The 16796-nt window shown below is 46.9% G+C and overlaps 2 protein-coding genes across 7 annotated transcripts in view; one reads left to right on the forward strand and one right to left on the reverse strand.

The window, feature by feature from the left end:
* Positions 1 to 16796, forward strand: part of BCAS3 (BCAS3, microtubule associated cell migration factor) — a 707187-nt gene that overhangs the window by 670273 nt on the left and 20118 nt on the right. For all 6 annotated transcript variants that reach the window (XM_025361460.1, XM_025361463.1, XM_025361464.1 and 3 more), the window contains one exon: positions 11076 to 11243. In XM_025361460.1, coding sequence (XP_025217245.1) covers positions 11076 to 11243 — 168 coding nt within the window. The remainder of the gene's footprint in view (positions 1 to 11075; positions 11244 to 16796) is intronic.
* Positions 4427 to 10445, reverse strand: LOC112609088. Its single transcript, XM_025361467.1, has 3 exons — positions 10273 to 10445; positions 5491 to 5565; positions 4427 to 4616 (listed from the first exon to the last, which is right to left on the reverse strand). Exons 1-3 carry the CDS (start codon positions 10421 to 10423, stop codon positions 4444 to 4446), a joined length of 399 nt encoding a protein of 132 aa, XP_025217252.1. The 5' UTR covers positions 10424 to 10445; the 3' UTR covers positions 4427 to 4443.

Here is a 16796-nt window from a genome sequence, read left to right on the forward strand (position 1 = left end):
TAGGAAACATATGGAAAAGTATAAAGTAACAGAAGAATCCCCTGTAGCCTGACTACCCAGAGACAGCGTGGTTAGCATTTTGTGGTGAATCATTTAGAATGTTTTTCCATGTTTCTTTTACATGGTTCAATAATAATAACTGTATACTTTTGTCTTTTTTTAATTTAACATTGTATCTTAAAGAATTTCTAATTATAAACATCATGTTTATGACTACCTAATATTCTACTGCAAGAATGAAGTCTAATTTTCTTAACAAGTACCGTATTATGGGGCTGTGTTAAAATGGCAATGAGTGTATTTATGCATGACAGTTTATTTATTTCAGCTAGATTTCTGGAAGTGGCATCCCTGCCTAGGTCAGTAGTAGTTGGGCACGTTTTTAACTTTTTTTTTTTTTGGATACAGTGTCTCCCTCCATCACCCAGGCTGGAGTGCAGTGCCGCCATCTCGGCAGACTGCAACTTCCACCTCCTAGGTTCAAGTGATTCTCCTGCCTCATCCTCCTGAGTAGCTGGGATTACAGGCATACACCACCACGCCCGGCTAATTTTTGTATTTTTAGTAGAGTTCTGCTCTGTTGGCCAGGCTGATTTTGAACTTCCAGCTTCAAGTGATCCGCCTGCCTCAGCTTCCCAAAGTGCTGGGATTACAGGTGTGAGCCACCGCGTCTGGCCTTGATTCTTAATACTTATTGCCAAATTGCCCTTCAGATAGCTTATACTAGTGATGTTCCTGCCCAAAACAGTCAATCTCATTCCATTCTTACCCATGTTGAGTATAATTCTGCTTGTTTATTGAAGAATTTAGGGAGCTAAAAAGTTCTATCCCCACCCTCAGATGTGGGGAGATCAGAGCTAAGAGGTTGCTTCACCTACTCTTCTGTGCCCCCTGCAGGCATCCTCAGAGAAAGTGGGGTGCACATATTCACCATATGCTTTCACTCCCCACCAAAGGCCTTTGCTATGTAATTGACGCATAACCAGTCAGCCTTACCAGTGGCGTTGCCCAGGCTCCAGTATTGCTCCTCTGGCTGCTTGCCTCTGGCCCAGTGTTCCCTCAGTCACTCTCTTAGCCTTTCAAAGAATCCCACTGCCCCTAAGAAGAGCTGCTTACAGAGCCCTGGAGTAATCCTCTGATTTTGAATGGGCCTGTATAGCTTACAAAGCACTTGTCAAAAGACAAAATTATAACAAACTTCATTATAGATCGAATTGGCTTTTATTAGTGATTCATGAATCTGTGCAGCCTCCATTCTACAAAATAGAATGAGAACTCCCACTGGGCAATGGGACAACAGTGGGTTTTATAAGGTGAGACCAAGGAAACAAAAAAAAAGCTCGTTGGTTAACATCAGGTTACTTCAAGGTTTTCTTTTCTTTTTTTCTTTTTTTTTTTTTTTTGAGACGGACTCTCTCTTTATTGCCCAGGCTGGAATGCAGTGCCGCGGATCTCATTGCAACCTCTGCCCACCAAGTTCAAGCGATTCTCCTGCCTCAGCCTCCTGAGTAGCTAGAATTACAGGCATGCGCCACCATGCCCGGCTATTTTTGTATTTTTAGTAGAGACGGGGTTTCACCATGTTGGCCAGGCTGGTCTCAAACTCCTGACTTCAGGTGATCCACCCACCTCAGCCTCCCAAAGTGCTGGGATTACAGACGTGAGCCACCGTGCCTGGCCAGGTTATTTTTTTGTAAAGGATTAAAGTCTACCCTGACTCAGTTAGACTGAAATCTCCTATTTTCTGGAATAGCTGGTCTGTTTTGGGATCTGTCTGCTTCCTTGAAGTTTCCGTTTGATTATGTGACATTTAGCATATGGGTGATTCCATTTCATTTTGGTCTGGTCTGTGGGGCCTAGTGCAGAAGCTCAGTTCAAAACAGTGGCCTCCCATAACTTTTCTTTTCTTTTCTTTTCTTTTTTTTTTTTTGAGGCAGAGTCTCAACTTTGTCAGCCAGCCTGGAGTGCAATGGCACAGCCTCGGCTCACTGCAACCTCTGTCCCCTGGGTTCAATAAATCTCCTTTCTCAGCTTCCCAAGTAGCTGGGACTACAGATGCACACCAGCACACCCGGCTAATTTTTGTATTTTTTAGTAGAGATGAGGTTTCACCGTATTGGTCAGACTGGTCTCAAACTACTGACCTCAGGTTATCCACCTACCTCGGCCTCCCAAAGTGCTGGAATTACAGGCGTGAGCCACAGTGCCTGACCAACTTTTGTTTAATACAGTCTTTCCTAATACTATCTGATCTGATGCTCACAGCAGCCCTGGAAGCCAAACATTTGTTTCCCTGTTTTATAGGTTTATTATTTTCCTAGGCTGCTTTAAGGAATTACCATAAACTTGGTGACTTAAAACAACAGATGCATTTTCTTGTATTTCTGGAGGCCAGCATTCTGAAATCAGGGTGCGAACAGCGCCATGCTGTCCTTCCTTGCCTCTTCTGGCTCCTCACCGCTCCTAGCATTCCTTGGCTTAGGCAGGATAACTCACACCTGTCTTTGTCTTCACATGGGCTTCTTCCTTCTGTGTCTCTGATCCCCTCTTTTCTCTTTTAAGGACACCAGTCATTGGATTTAGGACCCACCCTAAATCCAGGATGATCTCAACTTGAGATCCTTAGTTACATCTGCAAGGACCCATTTCCAAATAAGGCCACATTCTGAGGCTCCTGCTGGACATATCTTTTGGGAGGTCGGGTGGGGTGGAGCACCATTCTACCCATTGCAGTGGATGAGGAAAGCAAGGTTCAAAGAGGGGAAGTGACTCTCCCAAGGTCATGCAGTGAGAAAGTAGCAAGAGCTGGCATTTGAACCCAGGTCTTCTGCTCAACATATGCCTTTAATTGGGTAAAAACAAGACTCTTATGGTATAACTGCTGATCGTTATCTGGTTTGTAGAAAACGAAATTGGTAGCTTTTACCCTAGGATACCTCAAATATCAGACACCATTTTCTGGAAGTATATTATTATTAATGACATTGAAACTATTAGTGCCAATGTGAACCCCTTAGATGGGCATCATTTATTTATTTTCTGTGTCATAAATGGGTAAATTAAGACCTAGAGGGATGATTCTGCTGAGAGAGAAAAAGAATAAAAATTTTTTTTAAAAGACCCAGAGGGAGTAATGACTTGCCCAGAGTAACCAGAAAAGTTAATGGGAGCGTTCCAGTTGTGACCTAGACGTAATCTATGTTCTAAGCTTTAAAGTGTGCATTATGCAACTGCATACATTGCAGTTGTGAAAATGGCCTCCTTGCCAAAATAACTATGTTAGATTGCAAAGAAATTCTTAGTTCCATTGCTGTTGAACCCCTCTTCCCTGGCTCAGGACCATGTTGGCCACACCTGGCAGTCTGCTCATAGACTTCTGACTAAGGAATAGCTCCTTCTCACTGGAGTCCTTGAGGGCCTGTGAGAACAGATGTGCGTGCTGTCACTACACCTGGCACGTCAGCGTCTCCTGGCTTTTCAACATTGGCGAAGGCATTTCTTTGCTGTATTGGTACCTTTCCTTTCTCCGCTCAGTTCACTTCTAAACATGAGTGGTATCCTTTAAGAATAACCTAATGCCCAAAACCCAAACCCCACAGCCAAGTGGATGCATATGGGACAAACATGGTTCACTGGTTGTCACAAGTTTGGTGAACATTAGATAATCGGAGTCATAAAAGATTGCTGGAGTTCAGGCCCCTTTGCTCTACCTATGGATATGGGAGGGCTATTATCTTGGGAACCAATCTAAAGGATTGAAAGGGACAGATGGGGTCCTCATATCCTCTCACCCTACCTGCCTTCCCACAGTGAACTAATCTGTTAGTCATGACATAACGCATATGACATATTACATACATGTATGTGTGTATTTTATATATATGTATATATACACATATATGCACATGTATACACACACATATATATATTTATATACACATATACAAACACACACATATATATATACATATTACACCCAGAGGGATTAGTGACTTGCCCAGAGTAACCAGAAAAATTAATGAGAGAGTTCCAGTTATGACCTAAATGTCTTGATTTATAATCTATGTTCTAATATTTAAAGCGTGTATTATAATCATACATTGCAATTGTGAAAATGGCCTCCTTGTCAAACTATGTTAGATTGCAAATAAATTCTTAGTCCAATTGCTGTTGAACTCCTCCTCCCTGGCTCAGGACCATGCCATATGATACACATATAATATAATATAATATCTGATATATATCTATATCTATCTCACTGTGGGAGAACCCTGACTCATATAATTGGCCATCAGATGTGTCCACAGGTATAATATATAATATAGCTGTGGTATATATAATATACCTGTGGACACATCTGATGGCTAATTATATGAGTCAGGGTTCTCCAAGGAAATGACTAATAAAAGAGATACCTACAGAGATGCATAGATATAAGAAGATTTATTTTGGGAATTGGAAATGGAGGTCAAGCAGTCCCACTGTCTGCTGTCTGAAGGTGAAGAACCAAGAAAGCTGGTGGTGTATAACCAGGGGAGCTGATGGCGTAAGTCCTGGTCCAAGTTCAGAGGCCTGAGAACCAGGAGTACCAACGTCCAAGGGCAGGAGTGAGTGTCCTAACTCTGACAGAAAAAATTTGCCTTTCCTCCACCTTTTTAATATATTTAGGCCCCCAGTTGAATGATGCCTACCCACAATGGTGAGGGCAATCTTCTTTCCTCAGTCTACCAACTCGAATGCTAATCTCTTCCAGAAACACCCTCCCAGACACACCCAGAAATAAGCCTTACTGGCTATCTGGGCATCCCTTAGCCCAGTCAAGTTAACATATGAAATTGACCATTGCACCAAGAAGAGCTAATGTCCTCAGCCTGTGCATTATAGGAACCAGCTTGTAGTGTAGAGAAAGGGGTGCTCCCCGCAGCCGCAGTCTTAAGCTCAGTTTGGTGAGCAGTTTGGTAAGCTTGCCAAGGAGGCTCCCCTCTACACCGGTTCCCCTTATCATGCCTGGGATCATTTCTTAGTTATTGTAGACGTCATCATCACAGCCTCTCACCCAGGAGGGCTTACATCTTGCAAAGCACTGCTTAATGCCGGTTTTGCTTTTGGTATCTGGCCTCCCTGGTGGTTAGAAATCTGATCAACAGGCTCTCAGCAAAGTCCAGACCTGGGCAGAACCTCATTAATGCAAAGCGGAGGCTGTGCCACAGCCTCTTAAATAGCTAGAGTGTGATTAGACGCTATCAGCTTAGAGGAGCATCCTACCTGTCCCCCTCCACCTGCAGTCCCTAGGCTTCCCTTGCCCCTTTAACAATGGTATACAAAGGCAAAGCACATATTCCCCCAGCCTCCCCGGGAGCTACCAGCTTCCCAGCTGTCACAGCATGCCTTTAATGGGTTTGTGAAATCCAAGAACCTGACCCATTTCTCCTCTGGGGAAAGAGTATAACACAGGATGCCAAGCTGGGAAGCAGGATTCGGGACGCTCACCTGGATGAGACCAGCTCTCTCTCTGCCGTCCTAGACAGATTGTTTTGTTTTTTCCAATTTCCAGGATCTCCAAATCTAAAATAAGTGCACAGAAGGCAGTAAAATCGTGACATTGTTTTCTGCTCACTTATCTTCTTCTTCCTTCCTCTCTCTTAATTTTAACTCCACTTTCTGCCTACTCTGACCCTAGATATTCAGGCTCTGGTACCCCACCCAAAGGGTGTTGACTCTAAAGTGACTGTCAAATTTCATCATCAGTCAGTAAACGAACCTGTTTTGAGCAAGCATGATGTACAAAGTTCTGTGCCTATTTTCATTATGGAGGAATCCATGCCCTCGGGGGCTTTTAAACTAGTTAGAAAAGCAGTTTATGTGAACAGTGCAAGGCAGTACGGAAATAAGGCCACAGGAATGATCTAATTAACCTGGGGTCCACAGGTGGGTTTCAGAGGCATCCATAGATGCCCCAAAATTGCTTGCATAATTTTGTGTCTGCAAGCACACATTTTTTGAGTAAGTGCTTAGCTTTCATCAACTTCACCTGGAAAGATAGAGCACCTTTCATGCCTGTAGAGTTTGAGCAAGAGTAGTCTTTATACCTTCAGTAGTTGAGCAGGTAAGACTTGAACTCATTCTTAGAAAATGGTATTTAGGGCAGGAGGCAGCCCTGAAGGCAAAGATCCCCAGGAGATAGCCTGCGAAGACAGTTGCACTTAGAACCAGGTGCCTCATGTGTCTGAAACTCAGTAAGATGGAAATCTATACAATGGTTATCATTGCTGCTTCCCATAGTTTGGTGAAGTCACATAAGCTCCTCTTTCTTTTTTTTTTTTTTTTAAGCTTACTCTGAACCTTGTACAGTGCTTGACACATATCATAGTGGACACTAACCAATATTTGAGGTATGTGCGAGTTAACTGAAATAACAAATGTGAGAGGGCTTTGTAAATAGCAGAGCACTGCTTCAACAAAAGATCTCTGTTGCCAAGCGTGTGTATTTTGTCCTTTGCAAACAGCCTGTACTAAGTGAGCATCTTCTCCTCGCTTGAAACTGACACTTTCCCCTGTAATGGGACTCAAAGGGCCAGCTCATCTGATGGGGTATCCCTGGGCTGGTCAGATGAATGATAGCTGTGCTGTCAATGTGGACAAGATGTGCAGTTTCCTAAGAGCCCAGAGATGACCTCACCCTCCAAGGGCTTGGCCTCTTCACCCCAGTGCCTGCTGAGACACACCTGCAGCCTTGCCATCACCCTGGGACAGGCAGATTCCAGGAGCACCTTTGCCGTCCTCAGCAAAGAGGCTGCGAGGGGTGGAAGGGAAAGAGACAGCGGGTTTGACAGAGCCTCTGATGGGACTCCTTCTGGCAGGATAAGCAGGGCCACCGATGGCATCCTCTGTATGACGTCTTAGGATGGCAGAAATGATCAGGTGCTTCTTTGTGAACACTTCTGGTGTCTCCCATCTTCTCTCCTCGACTTCCTAGCTGTGCCCATGCTAAGAGAGAATAGACCTACTATCAGTTTTTTTTCCTCCCATGTGCCATCCCGTATACAGGGTGACTCATCGTCATCACCACCAAACTCCAAGCAGTGGGAAGGATTTTTAAATACCATTGGTTGAAGGTGACAGGAGTTCTCAAAATGGTAGGAAAGATAGAAGTGGTTTACACATATAACGGTTCTTGACCAGGCACAGTGGCTCATGCCTGTAATCCCAGCACTTTGGGAGGCCAAGGTGGGTGGATCACTTGAGCACAGGAGTTTGAGACCAGCCTGGGCAACGTGATGAAACCCCATCCTGACAAAAAATTAGCTGGGCATGGTGGTGCGCACCTGTAGTCCCAGCTACTCAGGAGGCTGAGGTGGTAGGATCACTTCAACCAGGAGGTTGTGGCTGCAGTGAGCTGTGATTGCGCCACTGCACTTCAGTCTGGGCTGAAGAGTGAGACCCTGTCTCAAAAAAAAAAAAAAAAAAAAAACCAGTTCTCCACTGCAGGTGCTGCTGAGGGAAACAATGTGTGAGCTGATAGAATGAGCTCCAAGTGAAGAATTAGAAACCCTTGTTCCAGATCTGTTGCTCAGAGACTCTGAACATGTCACTTAACTTCTCAGAGCTTCCAATTTCACCACCATAAATGGGGAATAGTACCTCTGTGACCTCTCAGGATCATTGTGATAGTCAAAATTTATGATGATGCCTCAAGTGGTATAAAGGCGCACATATTTGTCATTAAGAACATGTACGTGAACACACCTATGACGTACAGAACACTCACTGTGTGTCAGGTCTTTTACATTTATCTACTGCAGTCCTCACAACCGTCCTATGTGGTTGTATTGTTTTTCCGGTTTTATGGATGAGGAATCAGAGACACATGCCTGGAATCATACAGCTCACATGCGTTAGTCTTTTCTGAAGTCCAGGCCTGTTTCCATCCTCCACTATGACACTAGCTCGTAATTCTTTTCTCCTGTGTACTGTTACTTTATCCCTTAAAATATTACATACCCCTCTGGCCTTTACCATCTCTTATGGACTGGGCCCACCCTCTTACCCTAACCTTTCTTGCTATAACATTGATTGATTGACTGATTGACTGACTGAGTCTCACTCTGTCACCCAGGCTGGAGTGCAGTGACTCAGTCTCAGTACACTGCAACCTCTGCCTCCCAGGTTCAAATTATTCTCCTGCCTCAGCCTCCCAAGTATCTGGGATTGCAGGTGCACGCCACCATGCCCAGCCAATTTTTGTATTTTTAGTCAAGATAGCATTTCACCGTGTTGTCCAGGCTGGTCTCGAGCTCTTGGCCTCGGTGATCTGCTCACCTCGGCCTCTCAAAGTGCTGGGATTACAGGCATGAGCCACCATGCCTAGCCCAATTTCTTTTGTTTGTTTTCTTCCTGCTTTGGCTTTTGATATTCCTCTTGGTCCTGCTGTCAGCTACCCTGCCTTGACCTCTGAACACAGTATATGCAAACATTAACTGAGCTCCTTTCTAGAGATAGACCTCCTACTCTTATTAAGTGAGAAAACAAATGGTCATTCTCTTCCCAATTTTCCAGGCTCTGAAACATAAGAAAGCTGAGTGTATAGCAGCCAGGTGCAGTGGCTCACACCTGGAATCCCAGCAGGGGATTTTGGGAGGCCACAACAGGTACATCGTTTGAGGTCAGAAGTTCAAGACCAGCCTGGCCAACATGGTGAAATCCCATCTCTACTGAAAACACAAAAATTAGCCAGGCGTGGTGGTACGTGCTTATAGTCCTAGCTACTCGGGAGGCTGAGACACGAGAATTGTCTGGACCCGGGTGGCAGAGGTTGCAGTGAGCTGAGATCACACTGCTGCACTCCAGCCTGGGCGACAGAGTAAGACTGTCCCAAAAAAAAAAAAAAAAAAAAAAAAAAAAAGGCTGAGCGAACAGGGAGGAGGAGGGCCACATTTTCTTGTTATGATTAAGTCCCCGTGTCGCATGCAGACCCTTCAGAAAAATGATGATGCTGTAGCACTGTAGCACTAGATCTTGTCAAATAAGGTCTAGTGGGGGAAGTGCTGGAACTGGGGACTTTGCTTAATCTCTTCACTCCCGTGAGACAGGCAAAGGGTTATTCATTCTAGTTTAGAGATGGAAAAGGAGCTACAAGGACTGGCCGCGCATCATGCAGTGAGTAGGCAGCAGAATCAGAAGCTTAGTGGATGTCAGCAGCCCTGTGTGTCCCTGGGGAGCTAGGCACCTGGGAGTTGTTGCCAAGGGTGGTCGAGTGTTGGCTCTGAGATTGGCACTACCAGTGCACAGTTCTAGCACAATTCAGGCCTTGGGAGAATCATCTGACACCCAGCCCCACACCCCCAATTTCCAGAGCCTAGCTTACCAGAGCTACAGCCTGACCCTACTTGGTGGAGAGAGGTGGCATAGGGAGCTCCCCATTCGCAAGTCCTACCTGACAAGCTGATCCCAAGCAACCCACTCCCAAGGTGGGCCTCTTCTTGGGGAGACGCCCTTATAGATGCTGCCCATTCTTGCAGTGCCAGGAATCTTCCCTACAATGAGGTACGAGATAAATCAAAGCCAAACTTGGCTGATGAAATTCAGGAGCCAGTAGTGACCCTTGCCACACATATAAATCGCAGTAGGCTGGCCAAGGGCCTTTGTCTGGCCAGGAGAGTTCAGGATTATCTGGTCCTCTTTGCTGATATATGGAGTCACCGGCTGTCGGAGTGTTTACGAACGGTTATCACCTCAATGCTGTGGCCATTATCAGAGGCAGGGCCGCCTGCCGAGGCTGGGGCTCGCACCCTCTCTATTACCACCTGTCATTGGCAGGGAGTGTGTGCTGACACTGTCCAGTCCTGACTGCCTGGGGAAGATAGTTTCTGACGGCTGATCAAAGAGGAGAAGCAAGGCCTGATAAAGAGTGTGTGTTTCGTGTACTTTTAACTTTGGGAAACGTTGGCATTTGCATTTTTTCCCCATCTTCCTGGGGCTGGCAGGAACCAAGCCCAATAAATGCGGTGGATTCAGTTACCTAATCACTGGGGAAATGGTATGTGCTTAAAGCAACAGAGCATGACTATAATCTCCTTCCAAGAGAGAGTGGATGAAATAAGCTTTCACAGAAGACTTGCTGTATAATAAAGTAGAATAATTCAAATTCGGACTTTGAAGTGATCTCGCATGTAAAATCTAATCTTAGCGTTCAGCAGAACACCACAGACTTTTTGGAACTGGGGAGCAGCTTTGGCTTAAGGACAGATCCTTGCCGAAGATGCTATCACCCACCTCTTTGCTGGTATCCCCCAAAATAATTCCCTGGTTGTTCATATGCCCTTGGGTAGCTGGGAGACCAGGTGGCGAAGTAGAACGTGTTCTCAACTGAGGCATCAGGAGAGCGAGTTCCTGGACCTCGTCTGCCACAGACTTGCTGTTCCATCTTGGGCCATAACTTCCCTGAGCTCCAACTATAAAATGAGGAGGTTGGTTATAGGTTATAGAATGTAATGGTTAAGAAAGCTTTAAAACCGTTAGGCTATATAACCCCTTCTTTAAATGAAAATTTGTTTATTTGTCTGTAGAGACAGGGTCTCGCTCTGTTGCCCAGGCTGGTCTCAAACTCCTGGCCTCAAGCAATCTTCCCGTGTTGGCCTCTCAAAGTGTTGGGATTGCAGGTGTAGGGCACCACTCCCCGCCCTAAATGAAATTTTAGGTGGAGTCCCATTGTATCAAAAAGAGGAAAGTAGGGATCCGTTTGGGTTGAACCTGGGAAGGAGATTGCCTTCCCTGTCCCAGTTCTTAAGGCGGTCCCTGAAGACCGGGGGAACTCTGTAGCTCCTCAGAAACAGTCTTAAAACCACTGGCCTCAGTGTCACAGAAGTCACTCCAGAGGTCTGCACTCTCTCGGCGGCGTGAGCTGTTTCTCCTGCGCTCCACAGTCGGTTTCCCAGCGTGCTTCCATCCTGCTCCCGCTTCCTGCAGGAAGGCTAACATGGACCGTGGGTATGGAGAGGAGCGGGTGGGAGGTAGACAAGAACGGCCTGCTCCCTGAAGGTGTGGACTCAACGTCAGATGTCCCGTGTGTGCCACAGGTACCTTTGACCGGAGCGTGACCCTGCTGGAGGTGTGCGGGAGCTGGCCTGAGGGCTTCGGGCTGCGGCACATGTCCTCCATGGAGCACACCGAGGAGGGCCTCCGGGAGCGACTCGCCGACGCCATGGCCGAGTCACCCAGCCGGGACGTCGTGGGATCCGGAACAGGTAAAGCTGGCATCAGACTTGTAGCTTGACTTGGTCAGGACCAGCACCTGTTGGTGCAGAGCTTCTTTGGAATCGTTTGTGAGCACGTGTTTGTGTTTGCTGTTGGTTTATTTAGTGGGCACTCCGGCGGCTCTCCGTTTGAGGAGTTCTGGTGCTGGGAAACCCTGTGTAAAGGGGAGCTCCCAGTGGAACTGCCCCTCCCACGTGGCATACCACATGCAGGACGGCCACGATCAACACCACTGTGCAAGTGGCTCCCAGAAGGACACTTTCCTCCTTTGGGGGTGTCCCCAAGTCTTCCAGCAGCGCTCGGGCACTGAGTCCTCAGGCTGCCTGTCTTCAGGCACGCTGGAGACTTAGAGATTGGCGAGTCTCAGTAGCGCCGGCCAACCACCTGAGCGGAGTAAGCATGAAGCAGGCTGGGCTGGCTTCAGCCCCCACCAGCTTCTCCTCATGCCGCCTTCGGCTTTGCATTCTTGCCTCTGAGCGAGTCCAGCAACTAGGGTCTGGGTGGCTTCCTGCATCCCAGAGCAATCAGAAGACATCCTGAAATGATGACTGAGCCCTGGCCCAGGCAAGCGCGTGTACATGTGTACACACATGCACACACATGCACACACATGCACACACACAACATGCACTCAGGAAAGCCCCCAGTCATCCATCTCCAGTACAGCTGTAATACAGCCTGCCTCTCCTTTCCCAAAACCGGTCTTTGTTCTAGATATCTGTGCTGTTAGTGACTGCCCCAGCCCTGCTTTTGTGCTGACAGACGCCGCCCCAGCAGGCCTCTTCCCAGCTTTCAGAGGGAACTTTCTATTGGGTGGAGCTGACTCTGGCTGGAGGCCTTTTCTCTCCGGCTTGCCTGAGTCCTCTCAAGACCCTGTCACTCTGCTGTGCACTGCTCCATTCCCGCTCCACATGACTCCCTGGAAAGAGAACCCCAGTAAGGAGACACTTACAACCCTGGGGCAGGCACTGATCAGGACCAGCGAGATTTAGAGTCAGAGCATTGAGGCATGGCTTGAAATGTCCGACATCATCACACAGTCCCACTTCCCCGCGGCTCCTCCAGATCTTTAGGTGTTCAGGTTTATAGTTAGGTGTTTCCCTCGCCCATCCCCATGCCAGTCCCTCTGTTCCTTCACTAAGACCTGTCGTCTCCACAGCACTAGCTATGTGGCCTGCCCATGGTGCTCCTGTAATAACGGGCAAATGAACAGGATGGAACCCATGGGTGCAAGGGAGGAAGAGGAGGAGCTTGGCTACATGGGTAGCATGTCATCATGCCATTGTTCTCACAGCTGGCCCAAAGATAAGAAGCAGCTCTGCCATTTGCCAGGGCTTGACTTTGCTTCCCCTGGAAGGGGGCCTAAGCGAGGAATGTGGCTCACGGCACAGCCTTTTGCCTGCATCTCTGGGGTCCCTGGCCAGCCTCGGCTCACATAAACCAGATCCTGGTGCCACTGGACTCACTCCCCGGCAGCCTCCCTCTTCCCAGGGCCGGAGGAGCTCCTGGGTGGCTATTCTCTCCCGCCGCCTTCTCAGGAGCCCCTTGGGGCATCTGACCGTCACCCGGCAAGAGGATGTGAAGGTGCATTGAGTCACAGCTGTGGCACTTCAGCCTGGCATAGCAACCTGCGCAGCACTGGCAGCGGCGCATCTGCCAGCCAGCTGAGGGATTCAGGGGAGGCTTTGTGGCCTTAAGCAGGTTCATGAAATTAAAAAGAATAAAAAAAGAGAAAGAAAGAAAGGTAGAGGAAATTAAAACTGCATGACCCACAGGTCAGAAAATAGGCGACTCCCTTTTTTTTTTTTTTTAAGCAGAGGGATTTCATTGTCCTCCCCAAACTGTCACCAAAAGGAATTCAGTTGGTTTTCTCTGACCATATTGGATGTATGTTTTATTTTTAAGAAAAAAAACTACTTTTTTGTTTTTGTTTGTTTGTTTGTTTGTTTGTTTTGAGACAGAGTCTTGCTCTGTCACCCAGGCTGGAGTACTATGGCGCGATCTCGGCTCACTACAACCTCCACCTCCTGGGTTCAAACAATTCTCCTGCCTCAGCCTCCCTAATAGCTGGGTGCCCACTACCACATCCGGCTAATTTTTGTATGTTTAATAGAGACGGGGTTTCACCATGTTGGCCAGGCTGGTCTTGAACTCCTGACCTCATGATCCTCCTGCCTCAGCCTCCCACAGTGTTGAAATTACAGGCATGAGCCACCACGCCCAGCCTAAAACTACCCCCATTTTAAAAGCCAGTAAGCGAAGCAGATATTATGGAAGTTACCCAGTTTCCATGGTTGAGAATCACTTTTCATATTTTCCAACTAGAGGTAAAGCATCAGCCTGGTAGTGCAGCCCAGGACTTTGAAAGGGCACCCTGGTACACCCGTGCCCAGGTCAGCTTACTGCCCGGAGGTAGCCGGGGAAATACAGTGCAGCATGGGTAAGAATTTCCAGCAAGCCACTCTTTGCCTATAGCAACCTTTCAGTCCCCCTCTTTCTTCCCACAACCCTACTTCTCTAGGTGGCTCACAGGACAAACGAGGTATCAGCAAGTGTTTGCCTCTGATAGGTCCTCTGATGCACCAGAGCTAAGTCAGTTCCCTTAATGCTTTCCAGTAAGCATCACATGTGACACAGCAATTGGGACCGATGGCCTCTTTATCAAAGCATCACATGTGACACAGCAATTGGGACCGATGGCCTCTTTATCAAAGTATGAATGAAGCACAGAGACCAACTGAAAACTTGCTCTCATGATCCCTGATGCAGAAGCCTATTCTACAGCACACCTCACTGTTATATAGGTGTGGCCAGCCTTGATTTGTGGATTTCTGTAATGTAAAAACTCCTATTATGGCCAATTTCAACCTGTCACATGGTGTCAGCCAGCTAACAGAGGTTCTGGAGATGTAACAGTCTGTGCGCTCCAGCACCTGGCTAGTAAGCTGTACCCTAGGGCAGGTCACCTCCCCCCAAAGTAAAGCAAAACCTTTTCAAACCTCACTGTTCAGAGTAGTCTGGGGGTTGAGGGTTAGCTTTGGTCAAAGGATACACAGTTTCAGTTAGATGAGAAGAATAAGTTCAAGAGATGTATTGTCCAGCATGGTGACTCTAGTTAATAACAATGAATTCCTGAAAGTCACTCAGAGAGTAGATCTGAAGTGTTCTCCACACAAAAAATGTTAAGTACGTGAGGTAATGCATGTTAATTAGCTCGATTTAGCCATTCCAAATGTATACATATTTCAAAACACCAAGTTGTATATGATAAATATATATAATTTTTATTTGTCAATTAAGAAAAAAATTTTTTTAAAGCGTGGTCTTCAGACCCACAACAGCATCAGTAGCCAGGCGCTGGTGAGAAATGCAGAGCCTCAGGCCCCGCCCAGCCCTGCTCAGCCAAGGTCTACATTTCAGCAGGATCCCTGTGCATGCTGAAGTTTGAGAAGGTCAATTTTAAATTATGGTTAACTTATAAGACAGATGGCAGTTCTTTGGTCTGTGATGGATGCTGACCAAATAGTTGAATTCAATCACCTATGTGATTTGCAAGTCCAGCTCTAAGATAACTGGCTGAATTGCATTCTTGCTAATATTCTTCTGCCCCTTGACCCCCTCACCCTTCCATCTTTCCATTTGGCAAACTCCAATTCGAGCTCAATCCAACTCTGGGTTGAAGAGTTGGATTCCTTACACCTGGGTTCCTGAAGAAAGCGCACATATTATTCCAATTGGTGCCTCTACCGATCCATGGTCTCTCCACTGGAGCCTGCTCTGTATTTTCCTCATGGCCCCCGCCCCCATTCTCAGTTTGCACTCATCTTTTGCAGCAGAAGCCAGTGCCTAGCGCAGTGTCTGCGATAGAGATGCAGAGACGATGAATTCTTACTCAGCCTCTGGCTACTTCTCAGTCCTTTTCTTCTGTTGTCCTTAGGCTTATTTCTCAAGGCCTTGTCTTGGCCCTGGTCTCTTCTCCCTTAGTACCTGGCAATCTCTGCTTCCCTGTCTCCAATTACATCCATAAACTGATGATTTCCAAATAATTTCCAAGTTGGCTTTCTCTCCTGATCTCCAGAACCATCTGTTCAGCTACCTACTGACATATCCACATGTCTACAAACTGAATTCCTCTCTTCAGGCCCTTTCCTTCTGTCAAGTTCCCCCATCCTAGTGTCCAAAGCCCTTTGAGACCAGCCACTGCCCTCGCTCCAGAATCATCTCTTGCTGCCCTGGGCCAGCTCCAGCCAAGCTAAAATCCCAGAGGGTCCCTGAGCACACGCAGTCTCTTGCCTGCCAGGCTTCTGTGCATACTTTTCCTTTCGCCTGGAATGCTGTGTCTCAAAGCCCCCTCCTCTCTCTGTTACCCCCCTCAAAATAACTTGACTAATTCCTGCTCAGCAGACATTCCTTTCAAAATTGCCTTTTCTAGAAAAATAGAATTTTTAAAGTAAGCAAAACATTGACTTATTCCAACTGTTTTGTGTCTAGGTAAAGATATAACTTAATACCAGTAAAAAAGCTTTTTAAATAAACACCTGTGTACATATTAAGTACATTTTCTCTTTCGACTTTAACTCTTTCAATAACTGTAGCTGCACCTTGTCTTTCTTTTTAGTGCTCTCACACATCTGATATAAAAAGCCCAGGCCTTATGCATGGGCCCAGATCCCTGTGTAAAGTTTTTGTTTTGTTTTGTTTTGTTTTCTGAGACAGAGTCTCGCTCTGTTGCCCAGGCTGGAGTACAGTGGCGTGATCTCGGCTCACTGCAAGCTCCGTCTCTGGGTTCAAGCGAGTCTTCTGCCTCAGCTGCCCGAGTAACTGGGACTCAGGTACCTGCCACCATGCCTGGCTAATTTTTGTATTTTTTAATAGAGACAGGGTTTCACCATGTTAGCCAGGCTGGTCTCGAACTCCTGGCATCAAGTGATCTGCCTACCTCAGCCTTCCAAAGTGCTGGGATTACAGGCATGAACCACGGTGCCTGGCCCCCGTTTAAAGTATTCTTGATGCATCTCTGTTGCAGGAAGTATCTGTTTGCTGCTGTTAACTTTTTTTTTTTTTTTTTTTTTTTGCTCTGTCACCCAGACTGGAGCGCAGTGGCACGATCTCGGCTCACTGCAACCTCCACCTCATGGGTTCAAGCGATTCTCATGCCTCAGCCTCCTCTCCTGGGGCCCTTTCCTGAGTGGCTAGGACTACAGGCGTGTGCCACCACGCCCAGCTAATTTTTGTATTTTTGGTAGAGATGGGGTTTCACCATGTTGGCCAGGCTGGTCTCAAACTCCTGGCCTCAGGTGATCCACCCGCCTCAGCCTCCCAAAGTGCTGGGATTACAGGCGTGAACCATGGTGCCCGGCCCCTGTTTAAAGTATTCTTAATACATCTCTGTTGCAGGAGTAGGAGTATCTGAGTATCTGTTTGCTGCTATTAACTTCTTCTTTTTTCTTTTTTTTTCTCGTTCTGTCACCCAGGCTGGAGTGCAGTGGCATATGATCTGGGCTCTCTGCAACCTCTGCCTCCAGGGTTCAAGCAATTCTTAT

This window comes from Theropithecus gelada, chromosome 16 (genome assembly GCF_003255815.1).
Source record: "Theropithecus gelada isolate Dixy chromosome 16, Tgel_1.0, whole genome shotgun sequence".
Taxonomy (NCBI): domain Eukaryota; kingdom Metazoa; phylum Chordata; class Mammalia; order Primates; family Cercopithecidae; genus Theropithecus; species Theropithecus gelada.

Coding starts and splice junctions, on each gene's coding strand:
- LOC112609088 (XM_025361467.1), bottom strand. CDS start 10,423: ATGGAACAGCAAGTCTGTGGCAGACGAGGTCCAGGAACTCGCTCTCCT. Junction 5,566..10,272: donor TGGGGGATACCAGCAAAGAG/GTGGGTGATAGC, acceptor CACTTATTTTAG/ATTTGGAGATCCTGGAAATT. Junction 4,617..5,490: donor AGAGAGCTGGTCTCATCCAG/GTGAGCGTCCCG, acceptor TGTCAGAGTTAG/GACACTCACTCCTGCCCTTG.